The 22194-nt window shown below is 40.7% G+C and overlaps 2 protein-coding genes across 3 annotated transcripts in view; one reads left to right on the top strand and one right to left on the bottom strand.

Annotated features, from left to right (window-relative positions):
- Nucleotides 1–11481, bottom strand: part of srgap2 (SLIT-ROBO Rho GTPase activating protein 2) — a 52029-nt gene extending 40548 nt beyond the window's left edge. For both annotated transcript variants that reach the window (XM_018686728.2, XM_018686729.2), the window contains exon 1: nucleotides 10882–11481. In XM_018686728.2, the coding sequence (XP_018542244.1) occupies nucleotides 10882–10948 (67 nt within the window). In that variant the 5' untranslated portion in view covers nucleotides 10949–11481. The remainder of the gene's footprint in view (nucleotides 1–10881) is intronic.
- Nucleotides 11482–11633: 152 nt separating this feature from the next.
- Nucleotides 11634–16770, top strand: fam72a (family with sequence similarity 72 member A). The gene is made up of 4 exons (XM_018686731.2): nucleotides 11634–13092; nucleotides 13314–13391; nucleotides 13931–14055; nucleotides 14145–16770. The coding sequence occupies exons 1-4, from the start codon at nucleotides 12929–12931 to the stop codon at nucleotides 14237–14239; spliced, it is 462 nt and encodes a 153-aa protein (XP_018542247.1). The 5' UTR covers nucleotides 11634–12928; the 3' UTR covers nucleotides 14240–16770.
- The last annotated feature ends 5424 nt before the right edge of the window (nucleotides 16771–22194 follow it).

Here is a 22194-nt window from a genome sequence, read left to right as displayed (position 1 = left end):
AATTTTAAACACTGCAATCTGCAGAGAGGCTGACTGTGCGTGACTCGCTGTCTGTGATTGGATCTTGATATGTCAAATACTTCAAATGTTTCTGCTTTAAATACCATCAGAGTAACTCTACACTTAGCATAGTACTTAGTTTGTATCTGAAAATACTTTTGATAGTCTGACTATATTACTATAGTACTACCACAAAGACCTAATATGACACAAAAATAACAACTGGATTAAACTGAAAGAATGGAATGAAGTGCAATTACCCTTTAATTAATATGTTCCTCACCCTTTTTGTAAAATAATCTTGCTGTACAAACTTATATACCACACTTGTATTCTTGCATACTGCGAGTGCAGAAACCTCTTACAAACCTCATACAATCATATTTATGAACTCTATACTGTATTGTGTAGAGTTTATTTATAAACTCTTTACTATAGTGCACATTGTACTGCAGTTCCAACTCTTAACAAAAAGGCAAAAGCATCATCTTTGCTCCAGCAAGTCTGTTTCTTTCAAAGCATGACAGTTCTTCCAATGAAAGTGCAATGACAATAGCACAGTAAGGACAGTATGTACACTTCAGTGGCTGTTGATTCAATAGAGCTGAATCAACATGTCTCTAACAAGGTGTCAACAAAAACTGAACTTCTGAAGTGTCACAAAGACATGATGCATTGAAAGGCCATTGTACTGAATGACATTAGCTTGTACATAATAAACCATTAACTCAGTGTATGTGATTATCTTCACTGTATCTCTTGTGTTTGTCCATGACAGGTTTAGAGACTTTGACAGTAGTGCACAGCCTGGGGGCACGCTTAAACATGCATGGGTGAAGAGCACATATCAGCATATTCTTCTCTCTCTCACACACACACACACACACTGTTGCCCCCTGGCCACACTGAGCGAGAGGCGAAGAGAAAGAGTCTGCTAACAGGCGCCTGCAAACCAGTGAGATAAATATCAGGCCTCAGGTATTTGCTGCTGCCTCTGAACAGCTCCAGTACAATTCCAGGGTGGGTTCATCCACAGCAGGCATGGCACCAACACACACACACACACACACACACACACAAATAAATGCATTCAGGAAGGTACGCAATTAGACATGCTCATACAGCCACAGCCTCCAACATGTACTAGATATGAGAATGGAGACGAGTGTATACATGATGCACATCCTCTCAGTGTGTATTTAACTCACAGCATATCTATTTAAAACTGCTGTTGCTAGTTGACTTCTTGTGGGCAATGTTCACATACACCCATATCTGCAAATGCAGTTCCTTACAAATCACAAATGACATAGTTTAAGATTACGTAAGTACCCAATAAAGATATGTTTCAGTTTTCGTTCCCGCCATAAACCCACACATTGTCTCTGTCTTTCTGTCTGTTTTCTTCCTCTTGTTCTTTGCAGAGAAGTCATTGTTTAAATGTTGTTTGGAGATTAAAGCTTTGCTTTTATATTGACCTGTTTACCAGAAGAATCCAAACAGTATTGGACTCATGTTGAAGCCAAGTTGGGTGGATGACCATGAAAGAGTTTAAAACCTGTTCAAATTAAGTACTGATGCAGGTTTCATTCGTGTCACTGTCAGCGAATATGTATGACATTTCCCCTTCCTTTCTTTTGAACTCTCTACATCTTCACATATGTACCCCCCGTTTCCTTGTTTGTACACAGCAGGGCATTGTATCATGAGTCGTCCCACATGGCCGAGTAAAAAAGGAAGATGACAGGAGGATGTTTAATTTCCACATCTCCTTCCTGCTGCTACATAACCGGCTAACAGTAACCTCAATGTAACCTCCAGCTGAGGCCAACGTGTTAGCAGTACACACACCCAAACATTGCCCCCACACAGCCAACATGCTGTAGAAGTGACGTGCGTTGGGTTGTGTTTAGAGGTAGTGCATCTGGTTTGAGTGTGAGGTGAGGAGACATGAGGGGGCTAGGGCAAGGAGAGAAGGGCTGACTCTTACAGTTTTCAGGATCAGAGATCAGAGGATTGCTCTTCTTCAGGCAAGCTGCCTAGCCATACAAGAGCGTGTGCTGTTTTTATCATACTGTAGAAAAAGAGTGTGTGTATCTGTGTGATGACTGTGGGAAAGAAAACTAGAGTATTCCCACATTCAAAGTAGGTTTAAAGTAAAGCTAGGACTCAGCACTTTAAACAAGCCTCTCTAAGCCTGCATATGTGCGGCAAGAAACACTGTGAGTGAAATGGGAGAAATCTCCACCAGAGCAGCTTTGATGCTGGGAACAACTAAAATAGAACTGGTGCATCCACATAGCAACCAGGGGGAAGAACACCGTGTCCTCGCACACATTCATATGGAAGAAAAAGAAGAGGAGAAAAGTGAGAGGGCTGTGTGTGAGTGCCTAAGTGTTGCAGATTCAGCTGAGAAGAGGTGATGAATGGCTTCATTAAAACAGCATTAGCAGAGGTGTGAACCCAAATGGTGAGTGCCAGCATGCAGTGATTGCTCAGTTCCAACACACAAGCATACACACAAATGCTTGTCACAATACTGAAATTCTCTTCTTGATACCAGCACAACCCACCCCACCACCCTCTTAGCACTCAGTGGCTACTCATTTACAGTGTTTGATGTTAATGCAAGTTCAAAACGCAACCCCAGGCTTTCATAAATATCAAGCTTAAAACATCAATGACGAGCAAAATTATTTCCAAGAAACAACAGCAGCGACTCAGAATTTCCTTTAATCAAACCATGCCTCCCTTCAGTTCACACACACACACACACACACACACACACACACACACACACACACACACACACACACACACACACACACACACAGAGCATACCACCCCACAGCCTGAGGGAGATGAGGAAACTGCAGTGACACCAAGGAGGAAGAAAGCGATGAAAAGAAAGAATAAAGGAGGCGGAGGAGAGCAAATACGGAGAACAGGAATGCAAAGCAAGGAAGCAAAGGAGGAAAAAAAAACTGAAAAGGACCATGGTCTGGAGGGTCAAAATGGAACTGTGTGTGTATATGTGTATGGTGGTAACCTGATTAGCTAGACCCTACAGGAGAGACAAATCTACATTATTCTTTCTTATTTTCCCTCTGCTCCTCACAAACCCAGAAAAATGGGGGCAATTCAGTAACCCTAGCAACCAACTCTGCCTACGTGCAGAGAGAAGCTGCTGATGGAGGGGGAAGGAGAGAGGAAGAGGGAGACTGAGATGGGGAGTGAAAAGGCTAATACAAGTGCATACTGTATGCACAAATATGTTGAATTGAGCAGATGGATCATACAGTCTAGTAGTAGTAGCGGGGTTTCTTCCCTCCTCTATACCTGTCAGTAAGTCTCTTTTATTTAGGTCTCTTGCATGTTTCCCAGATCCCTCCTCCTATTTCTTCTCCTTTTCCTTTCTTCTTTCTACCCCCAATCCCTCCCTTTTCCCTCCTTGGTCTGGCTCCTTGGCTTTTTCTCCTCCTGCTCTCCGGCCATGTATGAGGACTGTTCAAACACAACCTGTTTCCTCTGGCGTCCCATGGGAGCATTATCCAACCTTTCTACTGTTGTGTTTTCTCTCCTTCCCTTCTTTCTGCCTCTCTCCTATTTATTTACAGCTGGATGTCTGTTCTCCTATTGATTGTTTTACAGAGGATATGAGTGTGCTTTGTCTCTGCCCTGCTCAGCTTTATATAGATCCCTCTGTTCTTAAAGATGTTCTCACCGACACACACAGAGACACAAACACACACACAGACACACACACAAACATCCTCTCTCTCAGCTGGTTGTGAGTCAGTGTCCAGCAGAGAGGCTCATGCGCACACAATATGTGTGTCACATACGCTGGAATCATAAAGTGATGATTATTGGTTTAAGCTGCCATAGGAGCCGTGTTGCAAAAATGTGCGTGTCATATTTCATCACAACTGTCAAAACATCATGAGGGAGAAAAAGAGTGAGGCAGAAAAGGAGAGGGGGAGAGAAACAGAGAGTTTGAGTTGAAGACCAGTGGTTCTTTTCACAATGGTCTGATTGTTCGTTGGATGTAGACTGAGAGAAAGAAAAAGATTGAAAAAGAGGGAGAGGGAGTAGGGGATTGACAGACAGAGTGTGTATGAGTGAGATTGTGTGTGTGTGTGAGGGGGGAGGCCCAAGTATGGCTCTGTTTTTTACATTTTTACACACTCACACTGGTTGCTCTGCTGTTGCTGTGTGTGAGTGTATGTCAGATAAAGAGGCACCCTAACAGGGGTCATGGCCTCCGTATTAACTATGTGTTCAAGTCACATGCACATTCACACTAAGAGCTGATATTATATATATATGGGTGTGTGGGTGTGTGTGTATGTGACTTGAACAGTACTGAAACAATGGAAAAAAAATAAATCTACAACAGTTTTTATGGATGATTGATTAATTATTGGCCACAAAATGGCCACAGTTCACTAGTTCCAGCATATAACATATGGACATTTGTTGCTTTTCAGTCGTCTATGATGATAAACTGAATATCATCAATCTGGTCATTTTATCTGCAGAAATGTTTCTCAATTGAATTTTTTGAAAATCCACTACATCACATTATTAAATTTCACATATACCCAGTCCTACTTACACATTCAAACATGGACGAGCATTAACTGCTGCTCCACTACAACACTGCTCAACTTCATGTCAACTGTCTGTGTGGAATGCTACGGTTGACATTATGCAAAAAAACCTTCAGCAGGTAACAACAAAATCTGTCAGGCTAGATGGGTGTGTATGTGTGTGTTTTGCATGAACAAATATGACATCAGCTTCATCGTGTTGCAAAATGTCAGTACAAACACAGCTATTGACTGGACACTGGCTACCACACACACACACACACACACACACACAGTTCTTTAACATCAAAGCAAGAGCACCTGAAAAGAGGGAGGGGAGATTTCAGCCAATCCCATCATGCCATTAGTCCTGAAGGCCTTGTAAAGGGGTGGCAGCCAGGGTGTTAGGATTAGCCAACCAGGGCAGACAGAACATCTGTTGCCCAATCACAGCATCTGGAACATCTGGCACCAATGAACAGCAGTCATCTAGCAGCTGACTTCTGACCTTACCCACTTAGCTTCACTGACTGTCTTCGTCTTCATGCTTATCTCTTTTTCATTCAATCTCCAGCCTTCTAAATCTACTCCTTCATTTCTCGGTCACTGATATTAACGAGCTGTGGGTGTTGTTCAACTCTACTGCTTCATCTGCATTATCATGGTGGTAGAAGTTACTATCATAGCAGACATTCCTCTTTTTTATCTCCCATCTATTGACTGTATCCAGAATGTGGGGGTGTAGGCAGAGATGGATGAGATATCTCGTTCCAAATCGCAAAAACACAGTCACTGACTGACTTGTAGCCGGTGTTCTGTGTGTGTGTGTGTGTGTGTGTGTGTGTGTGTGCACTGAAGGAGGCCAACTCAGCACTTAAAGTCTCAGAAAACTGTGTTTTCACTCAGGTGCTGCAGCAGCCCTGTAGTGAATTGTCATATCAAATGCGTAAGAATGAGGAAGCAAATAGGTAGAGGGGAACAGAAAATCAATGTGTGTTTTCAGCCACATCGTGTCTGGTGCTGACACAGCACACAGCGACTTCTAATGTTTGCTCTCACACACATACACACACCAAAAGGATGGTGGGACACCCCGTATGGAATATATTGTTCTGCTGTGACTTATTAGAGGGAATAGAGGATCTTCATTCTTTAAAAAACTCCAGCTTTCACAGTTCCTTTCTATTCTGATAGGCAAGTATGCTGACTGCAGAGCTAAAAATCCTCACACCACACCAAGCACAGTTGCGCTGCACGTATGTGTATGTGTGTGTGTGTGTAATATGAAAGGCAGTTGATTCCTTCACAAAGCCATGGGCCCAAACAGGAAGCATTACACACTCCCTGTATAATCTGTGTGTGTTCCAGCCTGACTCCTGAACCTCAGTTTCACACAAACATCCTTCCTGAGTGATTATTTTAAGCTCTGTCAGCAATTTTAATTCATCTCACAGTACAAAAAAAAAAAAAAATACAGAACCAGGAACCCCACCCCCTCCTCCACCTTTCACAAACACACTCTGACAGACATCCTCACACTGGCACAGTCTACAGCGAGTAAACAATCCCTTTCAGAGCTGCGTGATTGACTTTTGGTTGGTAATTGCACCACTGGACTCTGGAGTCAATACAGTCCAGCCCTAATTGACAAGAGACTGTCAAGATCACACACACAAAGCCCTAAGAGTATTCCTGATTAAGAAGCTTAAAGATGTCTTCTTCCAACCCTCCAACCACACATGACTGATGTGAGGACAACTGCAACAAAGGGGTAACAATTATGCTGTATCCATCCTCCCTCTGTTTGGTCATTTCCCTATTCCTTCTCCCTCTTACTGTAACACAGCTGTACAAAAATAAAGAAACATAAGCTCCCTGCCATTAATGTCAGAGGACCCCTCTTCAGTGTCCCTGCTCCTCCTGATCAAATATACATCAATCAACCGCAACGCACTCACAAACAAAAATATATGGCCAGGCAGAGAGCCTTACAAACACTCATACACACAGACGCAAACCCACAATCCTGCTAGCCAAACCTATTGTGTGCAAGTGAAAGCAGCCCTTTATCCAAAATCATATGTTTCTCTGGCTGCCGTATAAACAGGCAGCTTAGTAATGTACACGTAGGCAGACACACAGTTTAAGTTTGTGGCCACAGGCACTCATCCCTTTTCAGAAAGAGAAAGAGAAAGAGAGAAAGAGAGAAAGAGAAAGAGATAAAGAGAAAGAGAGAGAGAGAGAGAGAGAGAGAGAGAGAGAGAGAGAGAGAGAGAGAGATCAACATTGTACCTGTAGAGCTGAATAAGTTTATTAGCCAGACTGGAAAATTATAATAGCCTAGAGCCGTCTGGAGTCACTGCCCGCTCCTTTGTGTGTGCATGTCTGTCAGATTTTTGTTTAAAAAAATCAATGAGTTATTCAACACATCATCAGACTGAATGGCCACACAGTACCTCCCTGTATTTCTCCAGCAAAGCACAAAAACATCATAATCAATAGGTTTTTATCAATGTCAAAAATATTTGCAAAAGGAACCACTCATTAACATTCCCAGAAGTGTAAAACACTGACACTGAAGCACAGAGCCAAAGTGCACTTGAAAAATGCAAAAAAAAAAAACATCTGTCAAATATTTTTTTAAAGACTCAGCACTCCCTATTTTTTCCACTAAAATGTTTCCCATTGCCTGAATTGAAGCTTTCCATTTAAACAATATGGTGAGCTTGCAGACTGGGGAAAACAAGGGATGGTGATAAAGATGGTAGATGTGCACTGAATAGACAAATATAATGGAGCCTATAATAGTGGCAAAGCTCACAGTAATCTGGAGTCTTTCTAAAACAAAAGACGCTTTCTGGATTCAATTCCAAGTAAGTGTTCTGTAAACTAAAAATGGTAGGTGATAAGCTCATTCCTTAACTCCATTTCAGCTCTGTGTAACCATTTGCATCTGTGTTAAATGCATTCCTATCCCTCTTTAAATGTGCCTCACTCTCTTTTTCCATTTTTCTTCCTTTCTTTATGTTTCTCTTTCTTACTCTCTCTCCCACCTTTCAGTCATTCTGTGTCTCAGTCACTCTGTCTGTGTCTCTCTACACACACACATACCCTCTCTCTCTCTCTGTCTTTCACTCTCACACACACACACACACACACCCTGTTCCTGAGCAGTAGGAACATTCCTTGCATCAGCCAAAATCCCATATTAGAGTATCAGCACTCTGCCTGTGTGAAATAGCACAGACTGAGAAAAGGATGGTGATATTCGAGCACTGGTGTGCATTAATAAAAGCAATATTCTTGGATTCCCTCGTCAACAGGTGAGGCGACAGTGTCCAAGGATATTCCCATACCTGCTCTAACAATTCACATAAACGTTGCAGTTTTTTCCTTCACAAAGTTACAAGATTATGCAAAGGTAAGCTACTTCTTGCTTAAATACTAAGAAGCAGCATCTGTCAGCTGAAAAAGTACGCCAGTAAGCACTTCATATGTGCAAGAGTCACAATAAAAGAGGCTAAATTATCTCAGGAATCTCATCAGAATTCTCATCAAATGCTGTACATGGTATAATAAAATGGCATGTGAATACATGTTTAGCTATTTTGAATGTAGTATAATTGCGCTACTAGAGTTTGATGGTGCTAAGTGGGGTATCATAATACTACAGGAAAGTATAATAGTTTTACACAAGTATTCCATCAAAGGCATCCATTTGCCAAACAAAACACAGTAGTATGGTAGTTAATATACCCAGAGAGTCTTAATTAATCAGGACAAATGCAGTCACCCAAGTGTTTGATTCATTTTGTCAAGCCCCTGTTTGTGTGAATGTGTCCATGATCATGTGTAAAAAGCATCTTCCTCTCCTGCTGCAGAGCTTTATGAATGTAAGCCACGGGAGGATTTACATTCATTTCGCCTTTTATGCTGCATGGCTATATGGCTGCAGCATTCAAGACTACTCCTGCTGCCTGATTAGTACAGAGGCACGCAGGTATGCATGATTCCTCAGCGGATTTGCTGAAAATTTGGGAAACAAGGCAGACATGTGTCAGCAAACACAAGAGAGACGTGACGTGTAGCTTCTTCTTGTATTGCTGCTTGATACCCTCCATTAGAGAATCTCTAATAGCAGAGCACAAGGTAATGACAGACTGTCTCTGTCTCCCAGAGAACTCAGACTGCTGGGAATGTCAGAGCAGACACACGGCATCTAGAGACACGCAGATGGAAAAACACACACTCCAAAAACAGTTATGTGGATGCACAGGTTTATCCTTTCATCCGTTTGCTCCAGATAGGGAAGACGGTATGTGGAAAAACATGTGGACAGAGCGAGGAAAGGACAGGCAGTGCAACGCAGGTGTTCACTAGGGAGCAGCAAAGTAACTGACAGGAGGAATCAATGCGGAGGGTCGATGAACAAACATTAAGTCCACAGTCTGACAAACACACCAGGACGTACCACGGACAGAGAACCTTACATGGGCTGCTGAGCATAAACAGCGGTCTAGCGGGACACTAATGTCACTGTGGTGACAGCCAAATGAGTCTGTGGATAGGCAGGTAAACAAGAAGAGGCGGTTAATAAGAGGTGGTACACAGTGAGCTGAGGTGAGTTACCACAGATTGATCGGTCTGTTAGATCAACTGACGAGACTGCCTGTTAGAATATGCCAACAAATCAAACTCTGTCCACATTACTGTGTAGATTTACAGACAAGAAAAATCACTGAAAGCTTTCAGATACAGAACTGACCTCAATCATTGACGTGCCTTTTGTAGTTATCAAATCTCAACTTAACTGAAAACCTATAAACCTTTCAGAATAATAGTGTTCATACCTCTAGTTCTAGCTCTAGAAACCTGTTGAATCTATGTCATAAAGAACTGAAGCAGCTTTGACAGATTTTGGTGGCTCACTAAAACACTTGGTGTTTTCTTCTTCTGATTTGTCACTCATCTGTATATTAACACCAGAAATTCCAGTTTGACAACATGGTGATTTACGATAACTCTCTCAACAACCACTTTGTTTCTCACTGACTTGCCGGTCTATCAAACAGAGTCACAGGAGACAGCGGCTCTAGCGGAGAACAGGACAGCCGCGAGGTGACAATATGGAGATGAGGCTGGGGAGAGGACTGGTGTCCTGTTCCTAAATGGAAATGAGAAGCGGCAGTGATAAAGAAGGTAGTGGCCCATCTTATCTGGTGATCTGGCACTGCAGCAGCAGTGGAAACATGCTGTTCATGAGGAGGGCAATATCCTGTCCTCTCTGTTTCACATCCCTCTTCCCCTTCCTGCCACCTCTGTGCTTCCCCTCTCCTCCCATGCCTACAGTAAACAGTAGTACTCATCTGAACCTATAAATCTGGTGAGGACTGGCTGTCACCCTGACTGACAGTGCCCAGCTAAATACAGTGTGCCTGCCTGACGACAGAAACACATCCACACACAGACACACACACACCAATCAGCCAGCAAACAGTTAACATCTGAACGCCCCTTTCTAACCACTACAATCTGCTCTCCCACCCCTGCTGCTCTCTCATGTCCTTGATCACCGGCAGAGGCGACACCAATGAACTGTAATCAATGGACAAACCTCAGCACAAATTGATCATTTAATTGCAAATTTGCAACACTCGCTCTCTCTCTCTCTCTCTCTCTCACACACACACACACACACGTTTGCAGCATGAAGGAACGGCGGTGCACACCAGCAGCAGCAGCAGCAGCAGCAGCACAGACACGCAGGAGACAGAGAGGGGAGAGAAAACGCCCTGCCTTGTTCCATGTCGAAACCCCAGCTCTCTGGGTAGTCTACACAACAGACACACACATACACACACACACACACAGCACCTTCACATAAGCTTTTCTTTACAGACCATACAGAGGCCACATTTGGAAAACAACGCTGATTTGTGAGCGGGTTTTTTTTCATGTCTTTGTTGGCCATCTGTGTGCTGAGTTAAAGGCGAGCGATCACACGCTTGAAGACACGCCGATCATGATGTTCTAGTTAAGATAGCAATAACTGATACATTATTGATCCGCCACGTCCGCACAGTGTCAATTAACCTTCATAAATGGTTGGTGAAATACAAAGGCAAGAGTACCCTTTACGCCTGATGGGAGAGGTGAGGGTACGGGAAAACCAATGCAATCAGCCAAGTCAAGGAAAACACACTATACAGTAAGAAAGCACCGATTTAAGGCTACGTTGCTTAAGCTTGCCCCATCATTTAACACGTGAGGGGCTTTTAAAAAGTTTTACCTTTGACTTGAGTTTCATATTCGGCCACTATCTCCTTGTCCTTTCGGAATTTCGCCGGAGACGTCATGGCTGAGTTTGGAGATCAAACCACTTGCCCTCGTTGCGAAGTCAATTTTGTCTCAATCAATCACTCAGTCAGTCGTGGAGGAGGGGAAAATGCCACTGTGGTTTTGAAGAGGTTTTGAAAAGAAAAAGAGAGCCCCGGTGAGAGATTGCAGCTCCTCAGTGTGCCCGCGGATCTGTATTGTCTCCCTGCCTCTGTTCACTCCGGGCGCATTGTGAGTTTGGCGCTGCTGTTGCTGCTGTTGCTATTGCTCTATGTTCCCATCCGCTGCCGCGCCTCTCCACCTCCTCAAAACCGGTTATGGTGCAAACAACTTCAAGTGAAATGAGATTCATTCCCCCCCGAAAAACAAACAGCGGTAGCTTGTCAGTCAGCACTTCCAAAAGTTTTTTTTCCTTTTACTATGTGTATATCTGCCTTGAACGGGTATCGGTCTCGCAGCTGCCCGTCTGCCTGTCTAAACTAAACTGCTCTCCTCTTCCCCTCCTCCTGAAGTGAGAGAGAGGAGGAACCGAGTGGAGATGGAGGGGGCTGGCTGTGCTGGTCAGCCCCAGTGCGCAGGACAAGCATGGATGCACACATGGATGGGATTCATTTGGGTTTAAACCACATTTGCTGCAAACAAGCTCTCAGCTGTATGGTAAGGTATCATTGCTCTAAGTGTGTGTGTGTGTTATTTGACCAGATGTAAATACAACCTTAAATTTCATTAAAATGCATGGCAATGAAAGAAAGTCCACTGGACAAACTTTACTAACTAATTTTTTTTTTAAAAAAAGCTTATTTGACATGTTTCACATAGCTACATATTTTTTTTCTTGTACTTAGGATAATAACCTAGTTGCAGTGTGAGGATGATGTATTCCAGAGTGGGTAAAGTAAGGAAAAGTGGGTTTAATATTCATAGACTAATGTTAACCTTAGTTGTCTTAGTAACGTTACAGATGACAAGAAGCAAGGTATCTAACATGTGTCCTCATGCTCAGTTTAGGTGACGGTATTACTGAATATTTACTGAAGAAAAACAGAAACTTATCACCAACTGTAAGTAGAAATGTGCCGTTAGCCCAAAATTAGCCAAAAAAAGTCTAACTTAAGTTTCAGCTTGCTAGCAAAGAATTCCATAACTAGCCATCTATGCTCACCGATGGTACTGTTTGGCACAATGGAAATGCATTAACCTTATCTTGTGTTTCGACGATGATAATTCATACCATAAACTAGTGTCATTTATTGAATATTTAGAAAATTAGCACTTTGCTTGAACGTCAAAGCATGAACTTTTTCTTTTTTTTAAACACCCACTGAACTACAGCCCCGCCTAATTTTAATAGGACAAGAGCAATACTTCCCACACCACGATTGGTGTAACGGAATTTGAATGACACGCAAGACACCAATCGTCTCTCAGGACCTTTAAATGTGGGCGTATCAGCTCTAATTTACAACCAATCAATTTTAGACTTTGGAATGAAGTCGGCCAATGGCGCCAGTTACTATGGAATGTATCCAACCAAAGTCAAGTCAGGGGTCTTTTAAAGATAGTTTCAGGAAGTGCCGTTAAATACCAGGAAGTTGTAAACAAAGCTGACAGCTATTCAGTTAGTTGTTAACTACATCTCAATGGATGCTGAGCCAGTCGTGTAAAACAGGCCAGTTATTCGCTGATATCGTGTATCTATTAATTGGATAGCTAGCCATTTGTTTTCATAAAGAGATCGTCTCGCAGAAATAGATTTTTTCCCGTGCATTTGTTTAACAAGCTAACGTTAGCTGCCTTCCGTTTTGTCGTTAGGGAAAAGCTAACGTTTGCACAAGGACGTTAGAGCTAGCGTTAACGCCTGTGAAGTTAACGTTAAATTGATTATTATTTTACCGATTTCAACGGATAGTGATCAACACCAGCGCCCGATTCTTGTGTTTTTTGTTTTCTGCTGCATTTGCCGTCTGGGGGCAGAAAGAGCGAGAGAGTTCGTCCATTTTATGAGGACAACAATGTCTACATCCAACGCCAATTTCAAAAACAAGTGTGTGACACAGGTGAACTGCATCTTTTGTGACAGTCTGCTCTGCACGAGAGGCATGAAAGCAGTGCTTCTTGCAGACACGGAAGTTGAGCTTTTTTCGACTGATATACCTCCCAATAGGTAAGTACTAATCGAGTTAGCAACGTTGCTAGCCTTTGTTTATGTCTGCTGTTGCTACCAGAACGAGATGTTCTTGACAAAAAGTGTAACTAACTAATACATGGAGAGACACAATGATAACAGAGACACAGTATGGGTGATTAACAGGATCTTTTGCATGACACTTTTTTGTAATATTTCATGGCAATGTTTGTTTCTCATTACACGCACCCTCCCCCAAGAACTGTTGACTTTGTGGCCAGCTGCTACTCTACTGAAAGCTGCAAATGCAAACTGAGAGACATCGCATGTCTCAAGTGGTATGTAAAGCTCCTCTATAGCCTGCAGGGTTTGCTTTTAGGAAGATGACCATCTGCTGATGTGAGATGTTAATCAAAAGCACAGCCACCTCGGTTGGCACAGCAACCAAGCATGTCCTAGCCATATAGCTGTGTTTCATAGTATACACCTGTAGAGCTGGAACTAACAGTTATTTTCATTGTTGATTTATATGACAAGTAATATATCTTGATTAGTCTGTTGGTCTATTAAACACCAGAAAATTGTGAAAAATGCCCAGAGTTGTCATATGCCATGTTTAGTCTGACCAACAGTCCAAAGATATTTAAGAAATTCTGTCAATTCTGTTTTTTTTTCTGATAGTAACCTAAAGTTTTGGTTTACAGTGAGGCTTTACGGAGCCTCTTTTGTATCCCTGGGCCTTTGTTGTTGTACACAGGGTAAAAACAAACATGTCAGATAATAGAGACCCACTAGTGGAGTTAGCACTTTTCAGAAGTGCCCCCAGTGATGTGCTGACACATGTTTCTTCTTTATTCTCTCCCCCTCCCTCTCCCAGTGGTAATGTTGTGGGCTATCATGTTGTGGCCCCATGTAAACCCTGCCTGCTCTCCTGTAACAACGGCCATTTCTGGATGTTCAACAGTGATGCTGTGTCTACTCTCAACAGACTGGATGCAACAGGTCAGTATAATCTCCTCTTAGTTAAAACAGGAGCTGATCTGTTAATTGTGTGTTTGTAAGCCTTTGTCGTTCTCCAAATGTGTCTGCAGGTCTGAATCTGCTCCTCTGGGGAGATCTTCCCGAGCTGGATGACAGCGAGAACGAAGAATCAGAAACCCCATCAGAGGAGGAGTGTATTAGGTAGAGAGGTAAACGGACAATGTGGGAGACCAAGAGGGCCAACGTTTGAGAGGTAGAGCTGCAAGAGTGTACAAACCATGCTGAGATGAGAGAGAAAAGAGGAGCCTTAAAGGGTAACTGAACACTGAATCACACAGGGCAGAAAAGTGTTGCTGTACTGCTCTGCATGGGTTGAAATATTAAACCACAGTGCACTTCTGTCCTCACCCCAAACAGTGATGTCACAGCAGGTGTTTTGCCCTTGACAGCTGATGGAGAGCACTTGCCTTGACATCACCGATTAAGGTGTGGCCATAATCACGGCATGCTCCACAGTTTTAAGCTGGAAGTAAGAGGTTTTTGGCCCTGTTTAATTCAGTGGTGAATTACCCTTTAACCTGTGACCATGCCTTTCCTCATCACTTTTCACTGTTAAAAGCACAGACACACACACACCGTCACACAAATTCTTTTTTCTCTTTTTCTCCTTTTTTTTGTATATTTGCGTGGGCAATTATAAAACATGTGGCTGAAGTAGACTGAAAATAACAGAAAACTGGACTCCTTAATCTAGTGCGTTATTCTTTTCATTAGAGTCTCCACTGAGCTCATGGTTTGGATCAGCCTCATCAGAAGTTGGGAGTGTGATATGATAAGTCAATGGAACTTACCAGTGAATGCTGTGCTTTTTCACGCTGTTTCTGTTAAGTCCAATTTTTCTGATAAGATGACCAAAATTTGCTTACCTTCTTTTTAATGGCAGTTCTACAGTAATCTGTACATTGAATATGCTGTATTAAGCAAAAACCTCCATTAACAGTCATGTCTTAAAGGCTTATATTCTGTCTGTGTGGCTGGGTGCTGACTGAAAGTTTGAGTGCTTTTTGAATCCTGTGTATTGGAAAAATAGCACAATTACTGAATGATATATATCTATGAGTTCCTTGCTTTTTAAGGGCATATTTGATTTAGATTACCTTACAATCTGACATACTATAAATGATATGATATGCTAATATAGTGTTTGTTATCCACCTGACCACAGCAGTATGTGTTTAACACCCAGATGAATCTGACCGTAGCAGTGGCCGATATTAACATGCTAACTTATGCATAGTGTGTGCTTCCACAAAGGCCCCGGAGCAGCCGAATTTAAAGTCCTACTTTTTTTTTCAACTAAAAAAGGTACTGTGTTGATGACATAGGAAAGCTAGAATGGAAATTAAGAAAGGTTGTTCTTTTGTGCCACTCCACGGCTTTTCAGTGTGGATTTTTAAGCAAAATTAGGAAAACGGTTCTCAATGGATTCCAACATCCACACTCTGTTTTTGTTACACCTTTGTTCAGTTTTATGTAGCAGCATAATTGTAGCACCTGAAGAGAAGAAAAATTAAACTCCAAAGTATCATGGAACATATCAATATTGAACTTAACAGACTGGCTATCCTTTAAAAAAGATAGTTATGATATTTATGGCCAATTTATAAAATAGCATGTCACATTTTTAAGTCAGTTGTGGTGAAGTTAAGCTTAAGTCAGTGCAGCTGGCTGTAAAACTCTCAACCCTCAGTATTCTATTGGCCTTACTGATGCTGTGATCCCTGACAAAGAACCTTTGTTGAGCCGTGGACTTGGGGGTTGATGTTGTACATTAGTTGGTCATCACTAGATGACCAGGCCTTCTCGTCGTCAGCCTGCTGTGCCAGACACAAGCTTCAGCATCCTCCATTCACAAGGGACTTCACTCACATCAGTCCTTTTTTGGCAGTGCCATCCTCGAGCTCTTGTTATTGTTTCACTGCTGTGCCCTGCTAATACCATGATCCTGTCTTAAAGTAACAGTCTTTCTGTGAGTGAATGCGTTTTGCCTGCATTGTCGGAAAGCATTATTGAAGAAGCAAACATAGAATGTCACTTCTTACCTGAAGGAAAAGGATACAGGAAGTTGGTCTTTTTTAACATCTGTAATTGGCCTCTGTGTTTATCTATGCTATAGCCTTTAGTTGTGGAAAAACACACAGAGGAGAAGAACTTTGTCCAGAATTTCACGTCCTTCACCTTTTAAAGTTATAACTGACAGTCTGCTACACTTGCACACCAAATACTGTCTTATGTGGTAAACTGATAGGATACAGTGCATCGGCTAAGTATTTATTAAATCCACAAACCAAATATCTATAACCACATACTTCTTTTTTGTTTACGGACTTTGTTTACAAATGCGTTGGTTTGTATTGTGCTATAGTACTTATGTTTTTGTTCTCGTATTTAATATTTCATTTGTGACGTAGTGCTTTGTTTTGTACGTTAAAAGATTGGATGTGTACAGTTTTACCTCAAGAAGGTATCACTTGCGAGCTTCCTCTGGCTAGGACAATTGTCAAATGATAATCAAAAGAATTATTTAAATGGCTGTATCTGATGTGAATAACTTTGATTAACATGCCCTGCTGAAAATGTATATTTTGGAATTGCACTGAAACTGCATTGGTAGTTTGAAAAAATGATTTGTTGTTTTGTATGCTTGTTAAATTAATAAACTTTTTTTTTCCAAAATATCTGAGATGCTCAGTAGTTCTGTTGTCTGTTGTCTCTAACTTTTTTTTTCTGCTTCTTATCCTGGACTCCACGAATGAAACTGACATAACGTGACCTACACACTCAAGTTGCAGTGCAGAACGCATGGAAAAGTTCTCACAAATTACATTTGTGTTTTTATTAGCCTTCATCACACTGTGGTACATGCTGAAGGAAAAATGCTCAAAACATTGCTGCTGTGAGGTGGTATATTGGACTTGGTTTTCCATATCCAACACCATCGACACGTGACTCTGAGTTCTCCCTAATTCACACTGCAGAAATGACTGCCAAGATTTATGACGAACTCTGTCAAATAGTCAAGTCAGTTTTATTTATAGCTGCAAATCACAAGTTAGTCTCAGAGGGCTTCACAGTTTGCACAAGGCACGCCACCCTCCATCCTTAGACTGCGGTGTCAGATAAGGAAAAACAGAAACGTATTACGGGAAAGAAAGTGGAGAAACTTATCAAGAGCAACAGAGATTGGGACAGACATATAGAGCACATAAAGTATAAAGTAAATCTTACATGTAATGAGTTGAATAGTTTGAGACAGGTTTAAGTGTAAAACTCCAAATTACAACAACTGAACATAAATTAATCACATGTTCAGCGCGTTATTTCTGACTACAGCTGACAAAGAATGTTAATATTGTTTGTGGACATTTTGATTCTACACATGTCATCATGATGCTCAAAATGCTGTATATTTGCTACTTTCACCACACCATGTCAAGTGCTGAGTAAACATTTAGATTAAAGAAACTGGATAATCCTCCAGAAAATTATATTTTGAGTCTGCGCCACTTTCTGCTCTCTGTTCCTCTGTCAAAAATAGGTGTGCGTTTGTGAATTTCAGGGGGAATTATTCATCATCATCGGAATCGGGTCTTTTCTTTCATGCACTGTGCAGATTTTTATATATATTATTCATCAGCAACTTTCACACAGAGGAGACTGACATTTTAGCTGAATATTTATGAGCTGTCCTACACTTATACACAGGTTATGGAAGAGTCTTTTATTTTGGAGGTGAGTGGTTTCATAATGTAAGGACAGCATTTCTGTGGATGTACTGAAAATTCATGAGATAGATTTTGATTTCCAGATAGATAGAGTATAAATAATCAGATTTGTGCTGTTTGTCTTTAACCTGCAATCTGTTATTCAAAAAAGTATCCTGTCATTTTTGGAAGTGTTACCTGATCTGTGGTATGAGCATGCAGTGGTGAACCTTTACATGTACAGCAGGAAAAAGCAAACTACTCCTTTTTTGGAATGACCTGACTGAAGCTTAATCATTTGTTTCTGCATACCTCCTTCTCAAGAATTCTTTGCTGCTGTCGGGACATGTGTGGGGCAATTTTGGTAGTGATGGCGAGAGAAATCAGAAACAAATAGTTGTGGCTTGCTCTGTTTTCACATGTTTTTTTCTAGCATCCGCCCAAATTGCAAATCATGCCCACACAACATCAGCTCTGAGTGTATGTTTTATCTTGCACCATTTCACAAACTGTATCAGGCCTGTTGTTTTCTGTGCAACTCAACAACTTCCCCACAGACTTCCCCACAGAGAGCTAAAGGTCAGGGTCAGGAAAAACTGCCTTGGATGTTCTTTCAGTTTAAGTCCCACCCTCCTTTAACATGGATTACTCCTATAATTGGGAACTGCTGTAGTACTTTTGAGACATTTTGTAGCCCAGAGGGGAAACACTCTTTCAACAAACTGTCAACATTACCTCAAGCCAATGGTCAATGGTAGAAGACCAGTTGTTCTGGGCAGCTTCCAGGTATGTGTGTGTGTGTATGTGTGTGTGTGTGTGTGTGGTGTGTGTGTGTGTGTGTGTGTGTGTGTGTGTGTGAACCACTGAAGCAGAATGTTTCTGAATAAGAGAATGTATACAGAGCACTCTGTCTTCCCTAGACAAATAAAGGCTAAATTTAATCCAATATGCTGCCTCTCTGCTTCAGTGACTGCCAAGTTGATTAATAAGGTAGAGACACAGCTTATAGAACACAATGCTGATACAAGTCTAACAGATCACAATGTGTAACACACAAGTCACATCTGTGTGTTACACAAATAAACAACAAAGAGAAACATGATCAGTAGCTGTGTAGGGGTCAACAAAAATATCTGATATGTTGATGCTGAATAATGAACTGTTTTCACAGGACACAACAGTTTAAGTTCCAACATGCACAAAACTGAAATTAAAGCATGTTCATTGTGGAAAGTTCAGTATGGAGGAACATCATCAGTGGAATTATTGTGTTGTTTGGACTTTAGATGCCATGTCACATGTTATCTGTCTAGATCAGTGGTTTCCAGCCTCAGGAGTGGGATCATCTAAGGGGTTGCAGGATAAATCAGAGGGGTTGTGAATTAATGGGCAGGATTGGAAATAAGACAACTTTGGGGACTTTTCTCAAATCTCTGATTTTTTTTGTTATAAAATACTCATGCTTCAAACCATTTAAAACTTTATAGACCAAATAGGTTGGGGACTGGTTAATCACAGTATGAATTAAATGGATTCCATTGGGTATTTGTTTCTGTTGCCTGTCCTGCTTGTTTGTGGTCTCCATAAAAGAACTGTGCTAATAGTGCCAAACTGATACAACCAGCCAATATCAGAGGGTGACTATTCTTGAGTCACACAGATCAGCTTTGGGTTAAGGGAGGAAACCAGGCAGACAGACATGGAGCTAATATGGCAGCTGTTTGAATAAACTGTGTTTAAATGGTGGACAGGTGTGCGGAACATATAGCTGCTAAGTAGGCAGGTGCACAGCTACTTAACATAAACAGCTGCCAGGTGTGTAGACAAACAGTCAGGATAAGGTGGTGCTGATTAAAACTTAAATTCAATGATTTGCAATAATAACGCACGGCTCTACTCAGCTTTTTTTTTTTTCCATAGACACTTTTATCTTATTAGGGAAACATGGAAACAGAGCCTTTTTCGTGGCAGCACTGTGACTTATCAGGAGGCACTGGTGTATTTAATAACATTAATGACAATGACAAGTTCCATTTAAATGTCCTTGTATTCATGGTAGAGAGACAGCATGGAATTTAAATGATGTTATATAATACATCTGTGTTTTTAATGTAATGACAGGACAAAAAAAGCCACTACCATTCAAATATCTGTGTTGCAGGTGTAAATAAAACAAAGGGAACTCAGAAAATATTATTAAGATAAAAACAACACTCAAAAATGCAATCAAATCAAAATCTTTCCTTTTTTAAAAGGGAAACAATGTCTGGTTTGTTATGCCAAACTTATGCCAAATGGATCTGTTTAAACCAAATTAAAACAAAGTCACTTATATAGGAAGACTTTTTTAAAGACTTGTTTTGAAAGTAAAAACAGGCTTTGGAGAATTTTTTGAGAATTACCAAAGCCGTTTCTAAGTATTATAGGCTCAGTGCATCCACCACAAGTGTTTTCAATCCTGGCTCATTAGACCTCTCCTCAGACTGAAGGCAGATGAAGCCATGCTGGAATCACATTCGTTCACAAACTCTGTGTACTTGAGAAAAGACATACACAAGCGTTAACCAGAGAGTGAGGGAAATGTCAATCAAATGTTGAGTGTACATCACCACACAGTCCTGAGAAGACATCTAATCTGCCAAAAATAAATAAACTCATCATCACTCATTATTAGTTAATAAAAAACTCAGACATACATCACACAGGTAGTCCATACAGTACTTACCCAATACCTCCTCGTGTTTAAGGTGGAAAATATCAGAGAGAACACTCTGGTGCTCTCTGCTGTTTGTGAGGTGCATTGACACCCACCCACCACTGAAGATATGCTTCACTCAAGTTTTTGTATTTTATTTTCAGTAAATTTGTCAGCTGTAAAGTGACAAAACCATTTTAGTCATAAATCAATCACATGTCAGTGAATTTATTATTTTCCAAATATGTCTATACTGAAAGATAGACATGGCTCCAATTACATACATTACAACTGCACTTGTGTTGTTTAGTATCATTTTAGTTTGATTGACCGTTGTTGAATGGGTTTATATGAATATGTGATCCTCCTCAGAGATCAAAGGGAGGAAATACAGCTGGTTTTAAACACCACACATGCAGCTTTTATAGGTTTCTACCACTGCTACAGTGATCTGTGAAGGGGAAAAAAAAGATGACGTGGTGATATAATCATGATTAAATAATAGGAATTAAATTATGTCAGCCTTTGATTTTCCTGTTACTTAGGCCACAGTGATTATGGTAAAAAAAAAAAAAAAATACAGGTTGTCATAGTTACATAAGTCCAAACATCTCAGTCTTCTGTTCAAGACAGTTGAGAGTGGACAGAGAACTTATCCATGATTAGAAATTAATTCACAAATTAATAACCATACAATAAGTATAGGGGATAATAAGTACACCTTAAAAAGGAGCAAGATATATTTATCTAATTTTAGTGGTAAACTGTAGAGCAAGGATTGAATGAATACTGAAATAACTAAGGAGTGGAGTAAGTGAAAAAATAAATGGTGTTCGTGACTTTGTTCAACTGGATGCAAAGTGATAGATCTTAGATTTAAGATCTAATATCCCTCCATTCTCCACAAAAAATATCTTAAGAATATTGAAATCCAACTTTATGAAAGGTTAAATGAAACAGTAATAGCTTTTATTAAACAATATCAGTGTTCTCATATCAAGAAAATATTCTGCACTGACTCCAGTAAGCTCAGCAGTCGACAAATAGCAGAAGACACCTCTATATCTACCTAATAAAAGCTGGAAAGATTAACCAAGTTACAGGCCTGAATTTATCAGAGCTGCCACACTGAAAGTCTGATCTCTGGAACATATCACTTACATGTTTATTCTCACTTTCTATTAATTTATTTTTGGTCAATTTTTTTGCCACAGCATTGACAGTAAGTATTTTTTACATTGTGTGAGCCAATGCAATAACAGTTTTATATATACAGTACAAGCATACAGTTTATTGACTCACGCCTCAGTCTCAGTCTAAATGAAGTTTAAAAAAGGATCAAAGGACAATTTGAAATTCCAAAATGTGCAAATGTGCCTGTGTTGAATTCTGGGATATGATGCATTATGTTTGACCATCTTGCACTAAGGCCTGGCGCTGACTCATTACACCACTGCAAACAAACCAATGATATTAACAGAAAACATTAATAACCTACATGTAATTCAGCTGTTGTCTGGTGTTAGACCTTGTATTAAAAGACCAATTAATTCTTTGCTTACATTTGGATCATGGATTGTATTTTTAGGGCTCATTAAGTAAAATTTAGAAATACTCTGGTCTCCAAGCAAATTAGTAAGCAATTGCTTATAAGTACTGCATAACAAAAAACACTGTTTTCCCCTGAAAATGCCACTAATT

The sequence above is a fragment of the Lates calcarifer genome, linkage group LG12, assembly GCF_001640805.2.
Source record: "Lates calcarifer isolate ASB-BC8 linkage group LG12, TLL_Latcal_v3, whole genome shotgun sequence".
In the NCBI taxonomy this organism is placed as follows: domain Eukaryota; kingdom Metazoa; phylum Chordata; class Actinopteri; family Centropomidae; genus Lates; species Lates calcarifer.
This window is presented reverse-complemented; position numbering and strand designations above follow the sequence as displayed.

Bases quoted from the DNA above. Each gene is read 5' to 3' on its own strand.
- fam72a (XM_018686731.2), top strand. From the start codon at position 12,929: ATGAGGACAACAATGTCTACATCCAACGCCAATTTCAAAAACAAGTGT. The intron at 13,093-13,313 runs GTAAGTACTAAT...CCCTCCCCCAAG, and splicing joins ACTGATATACCTCCCAATAG to AACTGTTGACTTTGTGGCCA. The intron at 13,392-13,930 runs GTATGTAAAGCT...TCCCTCTCCCAG, and splicing joins GACATCGCATGTCTCAAGTG to TGGTAATGTTGTGGGCTATC.